This window comes from Mytilus trossulus, chromosome 1 (assembly GCF_036588685.1).
Source record: "Mytilus trossulus isolate FHL-02 chromosome 1, PNRI_Mtr1.1.1.hap1, whole genome shotgun sequence".
In the NCBI taxonomy this organism is placed as follows: Eukaryota; Metazoa; Mollusca; class Bivalvia; order Mytilida; family Mytilidae; genus Mytilus; species Mytilus trossulus.
In genome coordinates, this window is record NC_086373.1 from 9,886,984 (window position 1) to 9,899,497 (window position 12,514).

Here is a 12,514-nt window from a genome sequence, read left to right on the forward strand (position 1 = left end):
TAATGGTTATATGTATAAGATTATTCATAACATGTATGCTGATATAAAATCATGCCTGTCATACAATGGTGAAAAATCTGATTATTTTCCAAGTAACATTGGTCTACGCCAAGGGGAGAATTTATCCCCTTTTCTTTTTTCGCTTTTTTTGAACGATTTGGAAGATTACTTTTGTAAAGGGAATTTGATAGGCTTAAAAACTATATCAGATGCCCTAGAAAACGAACTAAATATATATGTTAAACTGTTTGCAATTCTTTACGCAGACGATACTGTATTAATGGCTGAATCAGCCACAGAACTTAATTTGTTATTAGAAAAATTCGAATCATATTGTGATGTTTGGAAAATGAAAGTCAATGTAGATAAGACTAAAATCATGATTTTTTGCAATGGTAGACAACCTGCTGATCTTAAATTTAATTATGGTAATACTGATTTAGAAATTGTAAATGAGTTTAATTATCTTGGGATTTATTTTTCAAAAAATGTCTCATTTAAAGCAAACAAGAAGCATCTCGCAGAAAAGGCGACGAGAGCCATGTATGAAGTTATCAAAAAGGGGAGAAAGCATGGCTTATCCATAAGCTGTCAATTAGATTTATTTGATAAATTGGTTAAACCTGTTTTACTTTATGGCTGTGAAATTTGGGGATTTGGAAATAATGATATATTAGAAAGGGTTCATTTGAAATTTTGTAAACTTCTACTACATCTTAAATCTTCTACCCCGAATTGTGTTATATATGGAGAACTAGGACGTTATCCTATTAGTTTAGATATCAAGGTTCGCATGATTTCATACTGGGCGAAACTGATTTTTAGCAAACCCAGTAAATTATCAGCAATTGCATACAAATTAATTTTTTAATTAAAATGTTTAGTTTATATCATGGAAATAATGTTAAACTTTATTGGATGAAATGTATAGAATTTATCCTTAATGAAACTGGTTTATCTTATGTATGGTTATCTCAAACTTGTGTAAATGAAATTTGGTTAAAGACTGTTGTAAGAACATCTCTCCAAGATCAATTTAAACAAACATGGTACTCAGATATTCAAACGAGCTCAAAAACATTAAATTATCGCCTTTTTAAGGAACTTTTCGGATTCGAAAAGTATTTAGACATTTTGGAACCCCGTGATATTTATACTTTGTGTCAATTTAGACTCATTAACCACAGATTACCTATAGAAAGTGGAAGATGGAAAAAAATTCAGAGAGATAAAAGAATATGCGAACTATGTGACTTAAAAGATCTTGGAGATGAATTCCACTATGTAATGAAATGTAAATTTATGGCTATAGAAAGACAAAAGTATATCGCTAAAAAGTATATTGATTATCCAAATATAATTAAATTTAAGGAAATAATGAATATGAAAAAACAATCATATTTAAAAAAGCTATGTACATTTATAAGGCATATTAATTCATGTGTGTGTTCTCCTGGCTAAACTCAACTTATACATGTATTTGTAAATAGTGTACATATTATGTTTTCTCTAATTTATAACTGTGTTATTTATTACATGTAACTTCTGTATACCATTGTATTTACGAAGGTTTGTCAGAATAAAGATATATATATATATAAGTAGTTGAAAACCATACAGGTACATACACATGTCCGACTTTTTTTTAATATGTCGGAATTATATGCCATAATAAAGAAAGCAAAAAATAACCAATTAATCAACTGCCATGGACGTAGTTTTGTTTTGTAATTCCAAAATGTTTTTAATCAAAATATAAATAAAATAGATAATTTGCTTCGGTTTAAAACATATGCAGCATGGGCTTTGCTCATTGTTGGGCGCCGTACGGTGACCTATAGTTGTTAATTTCTGTGTCATGTCTCTTGTGGACAGTTGTCTCATTGGCAATCATACCACATCGTCTTTTTTTATATGTGTCTGTGTGTGGAACAAAAATACAGGAACCAAAACAATTTGGAAAGTGGAACTTCTTATTGTCCTTTTATTTAGCTGATCATCAAACGTCTTTAAATTTTGCTCATAGGAATCTTTACTCTACAATCATTTACGGTACCAACGAAACAAACACAGAAATAGGACAAGTAGCTCCTCATAATATATCATTTCCCTTGTGTAACTCTGTTAACTTATATAATAAATATTTGTTCAGATTTCTCATGCCTCATGCGTAGGCCTCAAAATATTAATGTACGATACATTGACCACTGTTATACTACTAGTTCCAATCTATATAGAATTCTTATAAATAGCAAACGGCGAAAATCCAATTTCAAACAAAAAGAAATATATATTAATATCAAATGGAATGAAGTTAGGTGATATCTAATCGCCATCGTGGCGGGTTGAGCATACGTTTACGACTTTTCCTTCCATAGACATGTAGGTTGAAAAATCACAAATGTTCATGTAAAATTGTAACCAATTAGATAATTGGTTATTTTGATACATTTCCATGTCTTCATATGAATTGGTAAAACAGTTAACAGTAATTAAGTAATTTTTATTATAGTGACATGTGTAATATATCAGTTCAGTAAAGTTCAAAATATATATTACACATACACAACAAGTGTGGACACAGATTAGTGTTGATAGTATGTTTGGAGGTGTGACAGTGTTTTATATGACAAAAGGAGTTCTGCGATTTTCCTATATGGTGTTATTAATAATGTTAACTGAGACACTAATTGCATTAATTACCAAATGATTTTTATGATAGAATATGGCCGTGTTCACACCAAACGCCGTGTACAGTATAAGCATGTTTACACTTGGTTTAATGTAATCTACACTAGTTTCACATAAGATTTGTCCAAATCTATACACCTTGTTTAGTTACCTGTACATAAGATTTGTTCACACTTGTAAACTATATGTCATTTAAATGTCATTACGTAGAACCGAACTCAAATTTTCGAACAACTTTTCTAGCAGTAAGGGAACGACCATTTGACCTAAAAAAAAAGGGGGGAGGATGGATTTTCCCACAATTTGATTAAAAAAAAACGGGTCATACAGATGATAAAAATGAAAATATAGTCTGATTCCAAAGTTTCCCCATACATTATGGTGTTAAATATTGAATTGGTACCATCGAACAAAATTGAATATTAACTTTCGCGCGAGAAAAAATTCAGACTAAGACCCCCCCCCCCCCCCCCCCCCCCCTTTTTTAGGTAAAGTGGTTGCTCCTTTAAAAAGTCATTTTGGATGATTTGCAGAAGTTTAAAGATGCCTCGACTACGCATTAAAAATATAGGCTGCATCAGCGTGCTTAAAGACAAAGAAACAGAATTGCGATGTTAAGGATCACTACATTTCTATCTTTTCTGTTTGTTTCAAATTATATTTTTTCTCCAATGAGTATTTAGCAAAAAAGGAAGGGGTGATGTTTTTTGTTTTTGTTATTTCTTACTATCTAACGGATCTGAGATACTAAACCTCACCCTTTTTCAGTAATGCATTTTTGAGTGAATCATTGTTTGAGTAAAGGCCAGTGGCAAATATTTCTGTCAGTGTGTACGTCCAGTCGATTCGGGAAGACCTTTTCAAATGGATTATGTGTTCGGCAATAATGGTGAATGAGTCTTGTCTGTAAAGTGTTTTTATAACAAATAAATATATCAAGTATAGAAAAATATTTTTGTAAATAACTTTATTCATAAGTGTTATAAGTATCAATTTTATATAAAAATTGCTTCTTTTTTTAAATATACATGGGAAAATCAGAGTTCTGAATGCTTATTTTTGTGTACACTTAACCTACACAAGGCCTACATCGACTATCGACTGCATGTATACAAAACATGATTTACACTACATGTAAACATTGAGTTTTATCAATGGGAACGTAATTATATAGATATAGGAAGATGTGGTGTGAGTGCCAATGAGACAACTCTCCATCCAAATAACAATTTAAAAATTAAACCATTATAGGTTAAAGTACGGCCTTCAACACGGAGCATTGGCTCACACCGAACAACAAGCTATAAAGGGCCCCAAAATTACTAGTGTAAAACCATTCAAACGGGAAAAACCAACGGTCTAATCTATATAAACAAAACGAGAAACGAGAAACACGTATATATTACATAAACAAACGACAACTGCTGTACATCAGATTCCTGACTTAGGACAGGTGCAAATGTTTAGTTTATGTGTGAGTTACACGAACACAACACCAAATTTAGGTCAATGTGAACACGGCCTATGTTCCGCATCTTTGATTTTGGATACATTTTGTAGCTAGGAGAGCAACACATAAAATTTTAGTTTACATTTGTTTATATAATAACAATCATTGAGGTTTCTGTAATCAACATCAATGTGAAATCATAATGCAGAGACTCTAAAGACACATGCAGCGCTTATGTGAACCCTTGTTCGGTTGCTTTCTGTCAAATTAGTTTTTTTCTAACCGGGTTTTAAAAACCATTATTTAAGAATTGAATGCTTCTTTTTGTAACTCCATCGGGATGTAAAAGCGTTGAACGAAGTACATTTTGTACGAAGCGCGGAAGCGCTCTATTTAAAAAAATGTGCACACGGTCAACGCTATTACAACCTTACGAAGTTACAAAATGAAGCATTCAATACTTATAATTACATTTCTTTTAGCTAGGATCATGAAAACACGGTTTTTACCAAGTTTTCATTTAACTTACTTGTGCACTTTATTGTGGAACCTCGGCGTGTCATTATGCATGAGAAATTTTATTGTGTTATGAAGTTGATTAAGGAATAACGCGAGATTGCAATGTAGCCAATCAAAATAACGTGTTATAATGAAACATACATCTACTGTAATTATATCTTCATGGCAATGGTTTAAACTTTGTTATATATTATGTAAGATGTTGTAAGATTGCCAATGACTAAATGTTATCCTCTGTATGTTGTCGCAAGGCCCTCAACAATGAGTCAGATTCATGTTTTGTTTCATAGTGGACATTTACGACACCCTTATTTGAAAGAGAGATATTTCTGAAGTAAAACCGATCCCAGAATTATTTTGCGATTTAAAAAAATTAAAAAAAAATTCAGACATCATTTTTGTACCAGAAACAAAAGGAACCACGAAATGTTTAATTTTAATCTTTGACCAACCTGATGTTCCAAGTTTAATTTCCATAATCATGACGACCTCTATACTCCACAAAGAATTTATATTAGATGTGAAATAAGTGAAGAAAGTGTTTCGTGATAAATGTACTGACTCATTAAAGGGCATTTGAAGTATACAAATACAAGAAAGATATATTTGATTTTAATACCAAATATTCATCTCCCTTTCATTTATCTCTTTCTTATTCGTGTTACTTTTTATATATATCATCACAGAAACAAGCTATTGGAACCATATTTAACGTATAACTCTTTTGAAAAAACTACACCTATTTGTCACTGCACGAACTCATTATTAAACTGAATTTTAATTTCAAGCACTGAGAAGGACTTCAATCTGTTATTTTTACGAATGTTTACTTGATTTTGATTTAAACGTTCTCCTGAAACACAAAAAGGCCATAAAAATGTGCTCCGGAATATTCCGGACTGGATTGCAATTTCAAAATTGGGCATGGTAAGTGAGTCCGGAATATTCCGGAGTGGTCGGAGTCCGGAGCCCAGGTGACTCCGGAATATTCCGTACCAGTCCGGAATATTCCGGAGTAAGGGAATCGGGATTCACGTCCAGGTCCGGAATATTCCGGAGTGGTCCGGAATATTCCGGAGTGAGGGAATCGGGATTCACCTGGGTCCGGAATATTCCGGAGTGGTCCGGACAGATCCGGAGTGAGGGAACGGGGATTCAGGCGGAGGGAATCGGGATTCGGGCGGAGGGAGGATCCCACCTGGTACATGAATGCACAAACTCGACACGAAGACAAATAAAGTCAACACCGTAAAATTAAAATAAAAAAAAATAACTTCAGCACATAAAATGTTTAACTGAAGACCGTGTGGTATTATTTGTGAATATTTGAATATATGTTAAATAAATAATATTTAAAAAAAAGCTAAAAACCTTAAAAACTAGACGTAGTCTGACCAATGAACAATAATCAATGCAATACAATACAATATAAAATCACTACATTCAGTAATGGAAATTTCATATTTATTATTTCTTTTTTCCCTATATTGTTTTTGAGTTGTTTGTAAATAAATGATAGACTGCAGATTTATTCTTCCTTTTTTAGGTAAAATTGAAGGCCGGCCATTCTTCACGCAGTATCCATTACTGTGCGATATAATCGGAAAAGTGTGTACAGTTTCATGTATTGTGTCCCTAGGGTCAATCACATTTCTCAGTCTGAACAGATACATATTAATCTGTCACAACTCACACTACGAGAAAATATTTACTCGACGATCATGTATTATAATGTGCACATCACTGTATCTCGTTGGTATGATCATGGTTCTACTTAATTCAGCTGGAATTGGTGGACATGGTTTTGATGACAAAAGTTTGGAATGTATTTGGGACAGAATGGCAACATACAGTTATACCGTTGTATTTTCAGTTTGTCTTGTGTGGATTCCATTAATAGTTGTAGGAATTTCTTACTTAAAACTGTTTTTATATGTCCGACATAAACGAAAAAAGGTCACAAGTACAGAAAACGCAACACATGTTGACAATAAATCAATTAGACTAGCAAAAACAATATTTATTGTGTATGCAGTATTTTCGATATGTTGGATACCGTTTGCAATGCTACTTGTTGCGGATGCGGAAGATACATTTTCCCACGAAGTACATCTTTCCATCACAGTTTTTGCTCATTTGCATCCGTCAATTAACTGGTTAATTTATTATTATACAAATGGACACTTCAAAACAGGATGTCTTAAAATATTCAAAATTCGTGGACAACAGTCCTCACCATCGCCTATCGGTACTGTACCTAAATCTGTGCCTGTCGTGAGCATTCATATGAAATCACTTTCCTATGAAGATTTGAATTAAATTAACCTTAATGAACGCATTAAAATCACTTTTTGTTCCAAATTAACATCTTACTGTCTGAACCATACTTCAGCTGAAATTTATTCTAAAAAGCAAATTTCTAATAAATAGTTCAAGTATTTATATAAGTACTTAATGTGCTTTTGCAGGGCAACATATGCAACTAGATAATTATATCTTTTACCAGTATAACTTTCTAATTTTATGTTACAAGATTTGAAAATTTAAGGCTGCCATGATTCACAGATAACGACGGATTCCGATTGTCATAACCACAATATGTCGTCCTTCCCCATAAGATGACCTTTATAATTTGACAACGGGTGCCACTTGTGGAATATATTTGCCTACCTTTCTGGAGTCCTTGCAATCAACCCTGTTTTCTATTTTTTTTTATTCTTTCTTGTAGAGTTGGAGGGGAGGGAGCATCGGTACTTCTTTTTTTTTTGTCAAGTTTAGCAAATGCTTTTTTTTTTAAATTTTGGGTCCTTCAGCTTAATATAGATATAAGAAAATGAGGTATGAGTGCCAAAGAGACAACTCTGATTCCAACTCTGAATCAATTAATACTTGTTTGGCTTTCTAAATATTTTTATCTGATCGTCGCTGATGAAGATGAAACACGCGTCTGTTGCATCAAACTATAAGCCGGGTAGTGGTACCTTAATAACCTATACATTGTATATGATTCATCAAGCGTGCGTTCTTTTTCTCAAATTATTATACCGGCGTCACAAATCAGCGTATATCACCGACGTACGCCAGGCGAAATGGTGTTTAGGACGTACGAGAAGCGTACATACGCGTTTATTGGGCGTTGAAGTAAGGTGTGTTGGCGTATGTGTGGCGTTTGTTTAACGTAAATGAAATGCACGCTGCGAAGGAAAAACATCCCTTTTACGTATTTGAGGCACGTCCTGGTCGTACCCGGATTATCCGTGCATTCGGTGTGTCTTTCATATGTACTGGCACATAGCTGTCAACTGTAATGGGGGGTTAGTGATACCGCTCATATGTTTAACCCCGCCATATTCTGTATGAGTGTGCCTGTCCCGCAGGAGCCTGTATTTCAGTGGTTGTCGTTTGTTCCTGTGTTATATAGTTATCAAAGGTACCAGGATTATAATTTAGTACGCCAGACGCGCGTTTCGTCTACATAAGACTCATCAGTGACGCTCATATCGAAATAGTTATAAACCAAACAAATACAAAGTTGAAGAGCATTGAGGATCCAAAATTCTAAAAAGTTGTGCCAAATACGGCTAAGGTAATCTATGCCTGGGATAAGAAAATCCTTAGTTTTTCGAAAAATTCAAAGTTTTGTAAACAGGAAATTTATAAAAATGACCACATAATTGATATTCATGTCAACACCGAAGTGCTGACTACTGGGCTGGTGATACCCTCGGGGACGAAACGTCCACCAGCAGAGGCATCGACCCAGTGGTGTAAATAGTTATCAAAGGTACCAGGATTATAATTTATTACGCCAGACGCGCGTTTCGTCTACAAAAGACTCATCAGTGACGCTCATATCGAAATAGTTATAAACCAAACAAATACAAAGTTGAAGAGCATTGAGGATCCAAAATTCTAAAATTATATATTTGTTTTTCGTTCATTTGTTTGTACATTCGTTTGGGTTGTTTAACATTTGTTATATCAGGGTCTGTTATAGCTGACTATGCAGTATGTCTTTGCTCATTGTTGAAGGTCGTACGGTTACCTATATATATATATCATGTATATATCTATATTTGATGATTTGTAAAACAGCGGTATACTACTGTTGCCTTTATTTGGTCTTGTGGATAGTTGTCTTATTGGCAATCATACCACTTCTTCTTTTTTATAAGTATGAGGAATTTCACTGAAATAGTACACATTTTTATTTAGGGGCCAACTGAAACCCACCTCTGGATGCAGGATTTTCTGGCTGCATAGGGACCAATCCTCGGGTGTGTTTTATACGTTCATGGAGCGCTGAAACTACGCCAGAAGAATGTTACAAACACGCCTTGCATACGTCTAAGAAAAAGTCCAAGTAAAAATCGGACGATCTTGAGGCGTACACAACGTGCCTTCAACGTGTCTTTTTTGTACCTGTTTAGCAAAGCAGTCTCCACACTACTTTTTTTAATAAATATTCAAAAAGTACAAACTGATACACCAGAGTTCACCAAAAATACCATACAATTTGTATTTACAACTTCAATTTGAAAGTTTATTTGTTCTGCTCAAACAATGCAGTCAATATCATTTATATGGACAACATTTATACGATTGCCACAAAAGTGATAGGTTTAGCTAGCGATAAAACCAGGTTTCAAATTTTGCAGTGATCTGTATTTTTGTTACTTTACTTTTTCTGAACTATAATTTGTTATTTGGTCGTCTTTATAATTTAGTACGCCAGACGCGCGTTTCGTCTACATAAGACTCATCAGTTACACTCATATCGAAATAGTTATAAACCAAACAAATACAAAGTTGAAGAGCATTGAGGATCCAAAATTCTAAAATTATATATATTTGTTTTTCGTTCATTTGTTTGTACATTCGTTTGGGTTGTTTAACATTTGTTATATCAGGGTCTGTTATAGCTGACTATGCAGTATGTCTTTGCTCATTGTTGAAGGTCGTACGGTTACCTATTTATATATCATGTATATATCTATATTTGATGATTTGTAAAACAGCGGTATACTACTGTTGCCTTTATTTGGTCTTGTGGAGAGTTGTCTTATTGGCAATCATACCACTTCTTCTTTTTTTTTATAAGTATGAGGAATTTCATTGAATTAGTACACATTTTTATTTAGGGGCCAACTGAAACCCACCTCTGGATGCAGGATTTTCTGGCTGCATAGGGACCAATCCTCGGGTGTGTTTTATACGTTCATGGAGCGCTGAAACTACGCCAAAAGAATGTTACAAACACTCCTTGCATACGTCTAAGAAAAAGTCCAAGTAAAAATCGGACGATCTTGAGGCGTACACAACGTGCCCTCAACGTGTCTTAAACTTATTTGTAGGGTTTTCCACCTCTTGTTTCGTATGTATTACGTGCGTGTAGCGAACAGGTGTGCGTTTGAAAAACGCGAGAGCTAGATGATAATTTTTATGCTGCTTAAAAATATCCTGGAGTTATAGCGTTCATCAAAAGTATACCTTTGCATTTCGATTTACTGAAAATTACGCAACGCGAGTATGACAATTCGTTTTCGTGGGTGCACATAACGTATACGGACTATATAGTCTATTTTTTCTGAAAGTATAGTGCACTTATGACTATACGCAAATATGTGACGCCGGCACAATAACAAGAAAGCTATTAAACCAAGAGCTCCAAATGATGAATGGTAAATTTTTACGGACGTCATCACGAGTTGATTGACCGTTATGGAATAACCGTTTCACAAATGATATCGAATATGTTCCTTACGTCGTACAATCCCCTTCCTTTTCATATATGTGACCTACCGAATTAAACTATTTACCGGATTTGTCATCACATAAGCAACACGACGGGTGCCACCTGTAGAGCAGGATCTGCTTACCATTCCGGAGCACCTGATATCACCTCTTGCTTTTTGTGGGGTTCTTGTTGCTTATTCTTAAGTTTTCTATGTTGTGTCATGTGTACTATTGTTTGTCATTTGTCTTTTTCATTTTAAGCCATGACGTTGTCAGTTTATTTTCGATTTATGAAGTTAACTGTCCTTTTTGTATCTTTCATCCCTTTTTTAAGAAAGCTATACTTGGAAGAACGCACGTCTGGCTTATCAAATATAAGCCAGGTATCGATGAACAGTGTATATTGAAAAGTGAAATCACAAAAATACTAACTCCGAGGAAAATTCAAAAAGAAAAGTCCATAATCAAATGACAATCCCAAAAGCTCAAAAACATCAAACGAATGGACAACAACTGTGCTATTATTTTTTTTTCTTGAAATGTCCTGTACTGTGTCAGGAAAATGGCCATTGTTATATTATAGTTCGTTTCAGTGTGCGTTACATTTTAATGTTGTGTTTCTGTTTTGTCGAAATTATCTTCTTATATTTGATGCGTTTCCCTCAGTTTTAGTTTGCAAACAGGATTTGTTTTTTCTCTCTATCGATTACTGAATTTCGAACAGCGGTATACTACTGTTGCCTTTATCTATTCTTTCTTATTTGGATCTCAAAACGTTAAGTAATCATCTCATGTTTGAATTTATATTTCAATGTTTAGAAACGTGTTATAAAAATAATGATTAATTAATGCGAAAATGGAATAGTTCAAACAAAAAATTGAAAATCTGTCAGAACTGGTTTTGAAAAGATTGCTTGTTCCATTGTTTGAAATAGAAAAATGTAAATGTTCAAGCATTATGAGAAATTCATCAATATACATGCATAAACTTAACATTGAAATTACTACGTTAAAGCAATCAAAAAGACATGTCAGACCGGAACTAGCTTTGATTTATACATGCATTTCGATAAGGTCAGTTAACAAAGTTTTCAATAAACTACTATTAATATATACTAAGTATTTACGTATTTTAGGAAAAATAATGTCTTTCAAAGTTCAATCGATTAAATGCATTGAAATTAGAATTGAATAGAATGGTTTCAACTGACATTTTGAAAAGATTAGCCTTTGAAATATACTTTCTAAAGTCTTGATAGTCCATGGAATTATAAAATCGACGGATCTAACTTTTCCGGGTTTGAAAGGTGCATTTTCATTGTGTATCTTTATTACAAAGAAAGTGATTTTTTATAGGTAACTTAAATTTTTGTAATTTTTTTTAGCAAAGCAGTCTCCACACTACTTTTTTTAATAAATATTCAAAAAGTACAAACTGATACACCAGAGTTCACCAAAAATACCATACAATTTGTATTTACAACTTCAATTTGAAAGTTTATTTGTTCTGCTCAAACAATGCTGTCAATATCATTTATATGGACAACATTTATACGATTGTCACAAAAGTGATAGGTTTAGCTAGCGATAAAACCAGGTTTTAAATTTTCCTGTGATCTGTATTTTTGTTACTTTACTTTTTCTGAACTATTATTTGTTATTTGGTCGTCTTTCGTTTTTTTTGCCACGGTCACATTTTCAGGTCGTTTTCTAATGAATATTGTCTGTTCTCTATCGCCTCTTTGTCATTATATTAAGATTATGCGCTTTGTAAGCTTCATGTTATACTTCAACGTCATAGTGTCCTTACATCAAAGCCAAAGAAGTAGTGCTGATACTATGTATAAAATGTATGACTGACAGAGATATGGAGACGTTATATGATTGCAATTTAGATCATTATCGATACTGAACTCTGACACGGAAAGTGCAAAACAGAGAACAGCACTTTGTTCATTGATGAGCAAAATCAGATATAGATTACCTTAGCTGTATTTGGCAACACTTTTAGGAATTTTGGTCCTCAAAGCTCTTCAACTTCGTACTTTTTTTGTCCTTTTTTAACTTTTTTGGATTTGAGCGTCACTGATGAGTCTTTTGTAGACGAAACGCGCGTCT

General features: G+C 33.7%; 1 protein-coding gene across 1 annotated transcript; it reads left to right on the forward strand.

Moving 5' to 3' along the window:
• The first annotated feature begins 280 nt into the window (after window positions 1–280).
• LOC134699276 (melatonin receptor type 1B-A-like) lies at window positions 281–6,990 on the forward strand. The gene is made up of 2 exons (XM_063560885.1): window positions 281–428; window positions 6,207–6,990. The coding sequence occupies exons 1-2, from the start codon at window positions 281–283 to the stop codon at window positions 6,977–6,979; spliced, it is 921 nt and encodes a 306-aa protein (XP_063416955.1). The 3' UTR covers window positions 6,980–6,990.
• Window positions 6,991–12,514: the final 5,524 nt, after the last annotated feature.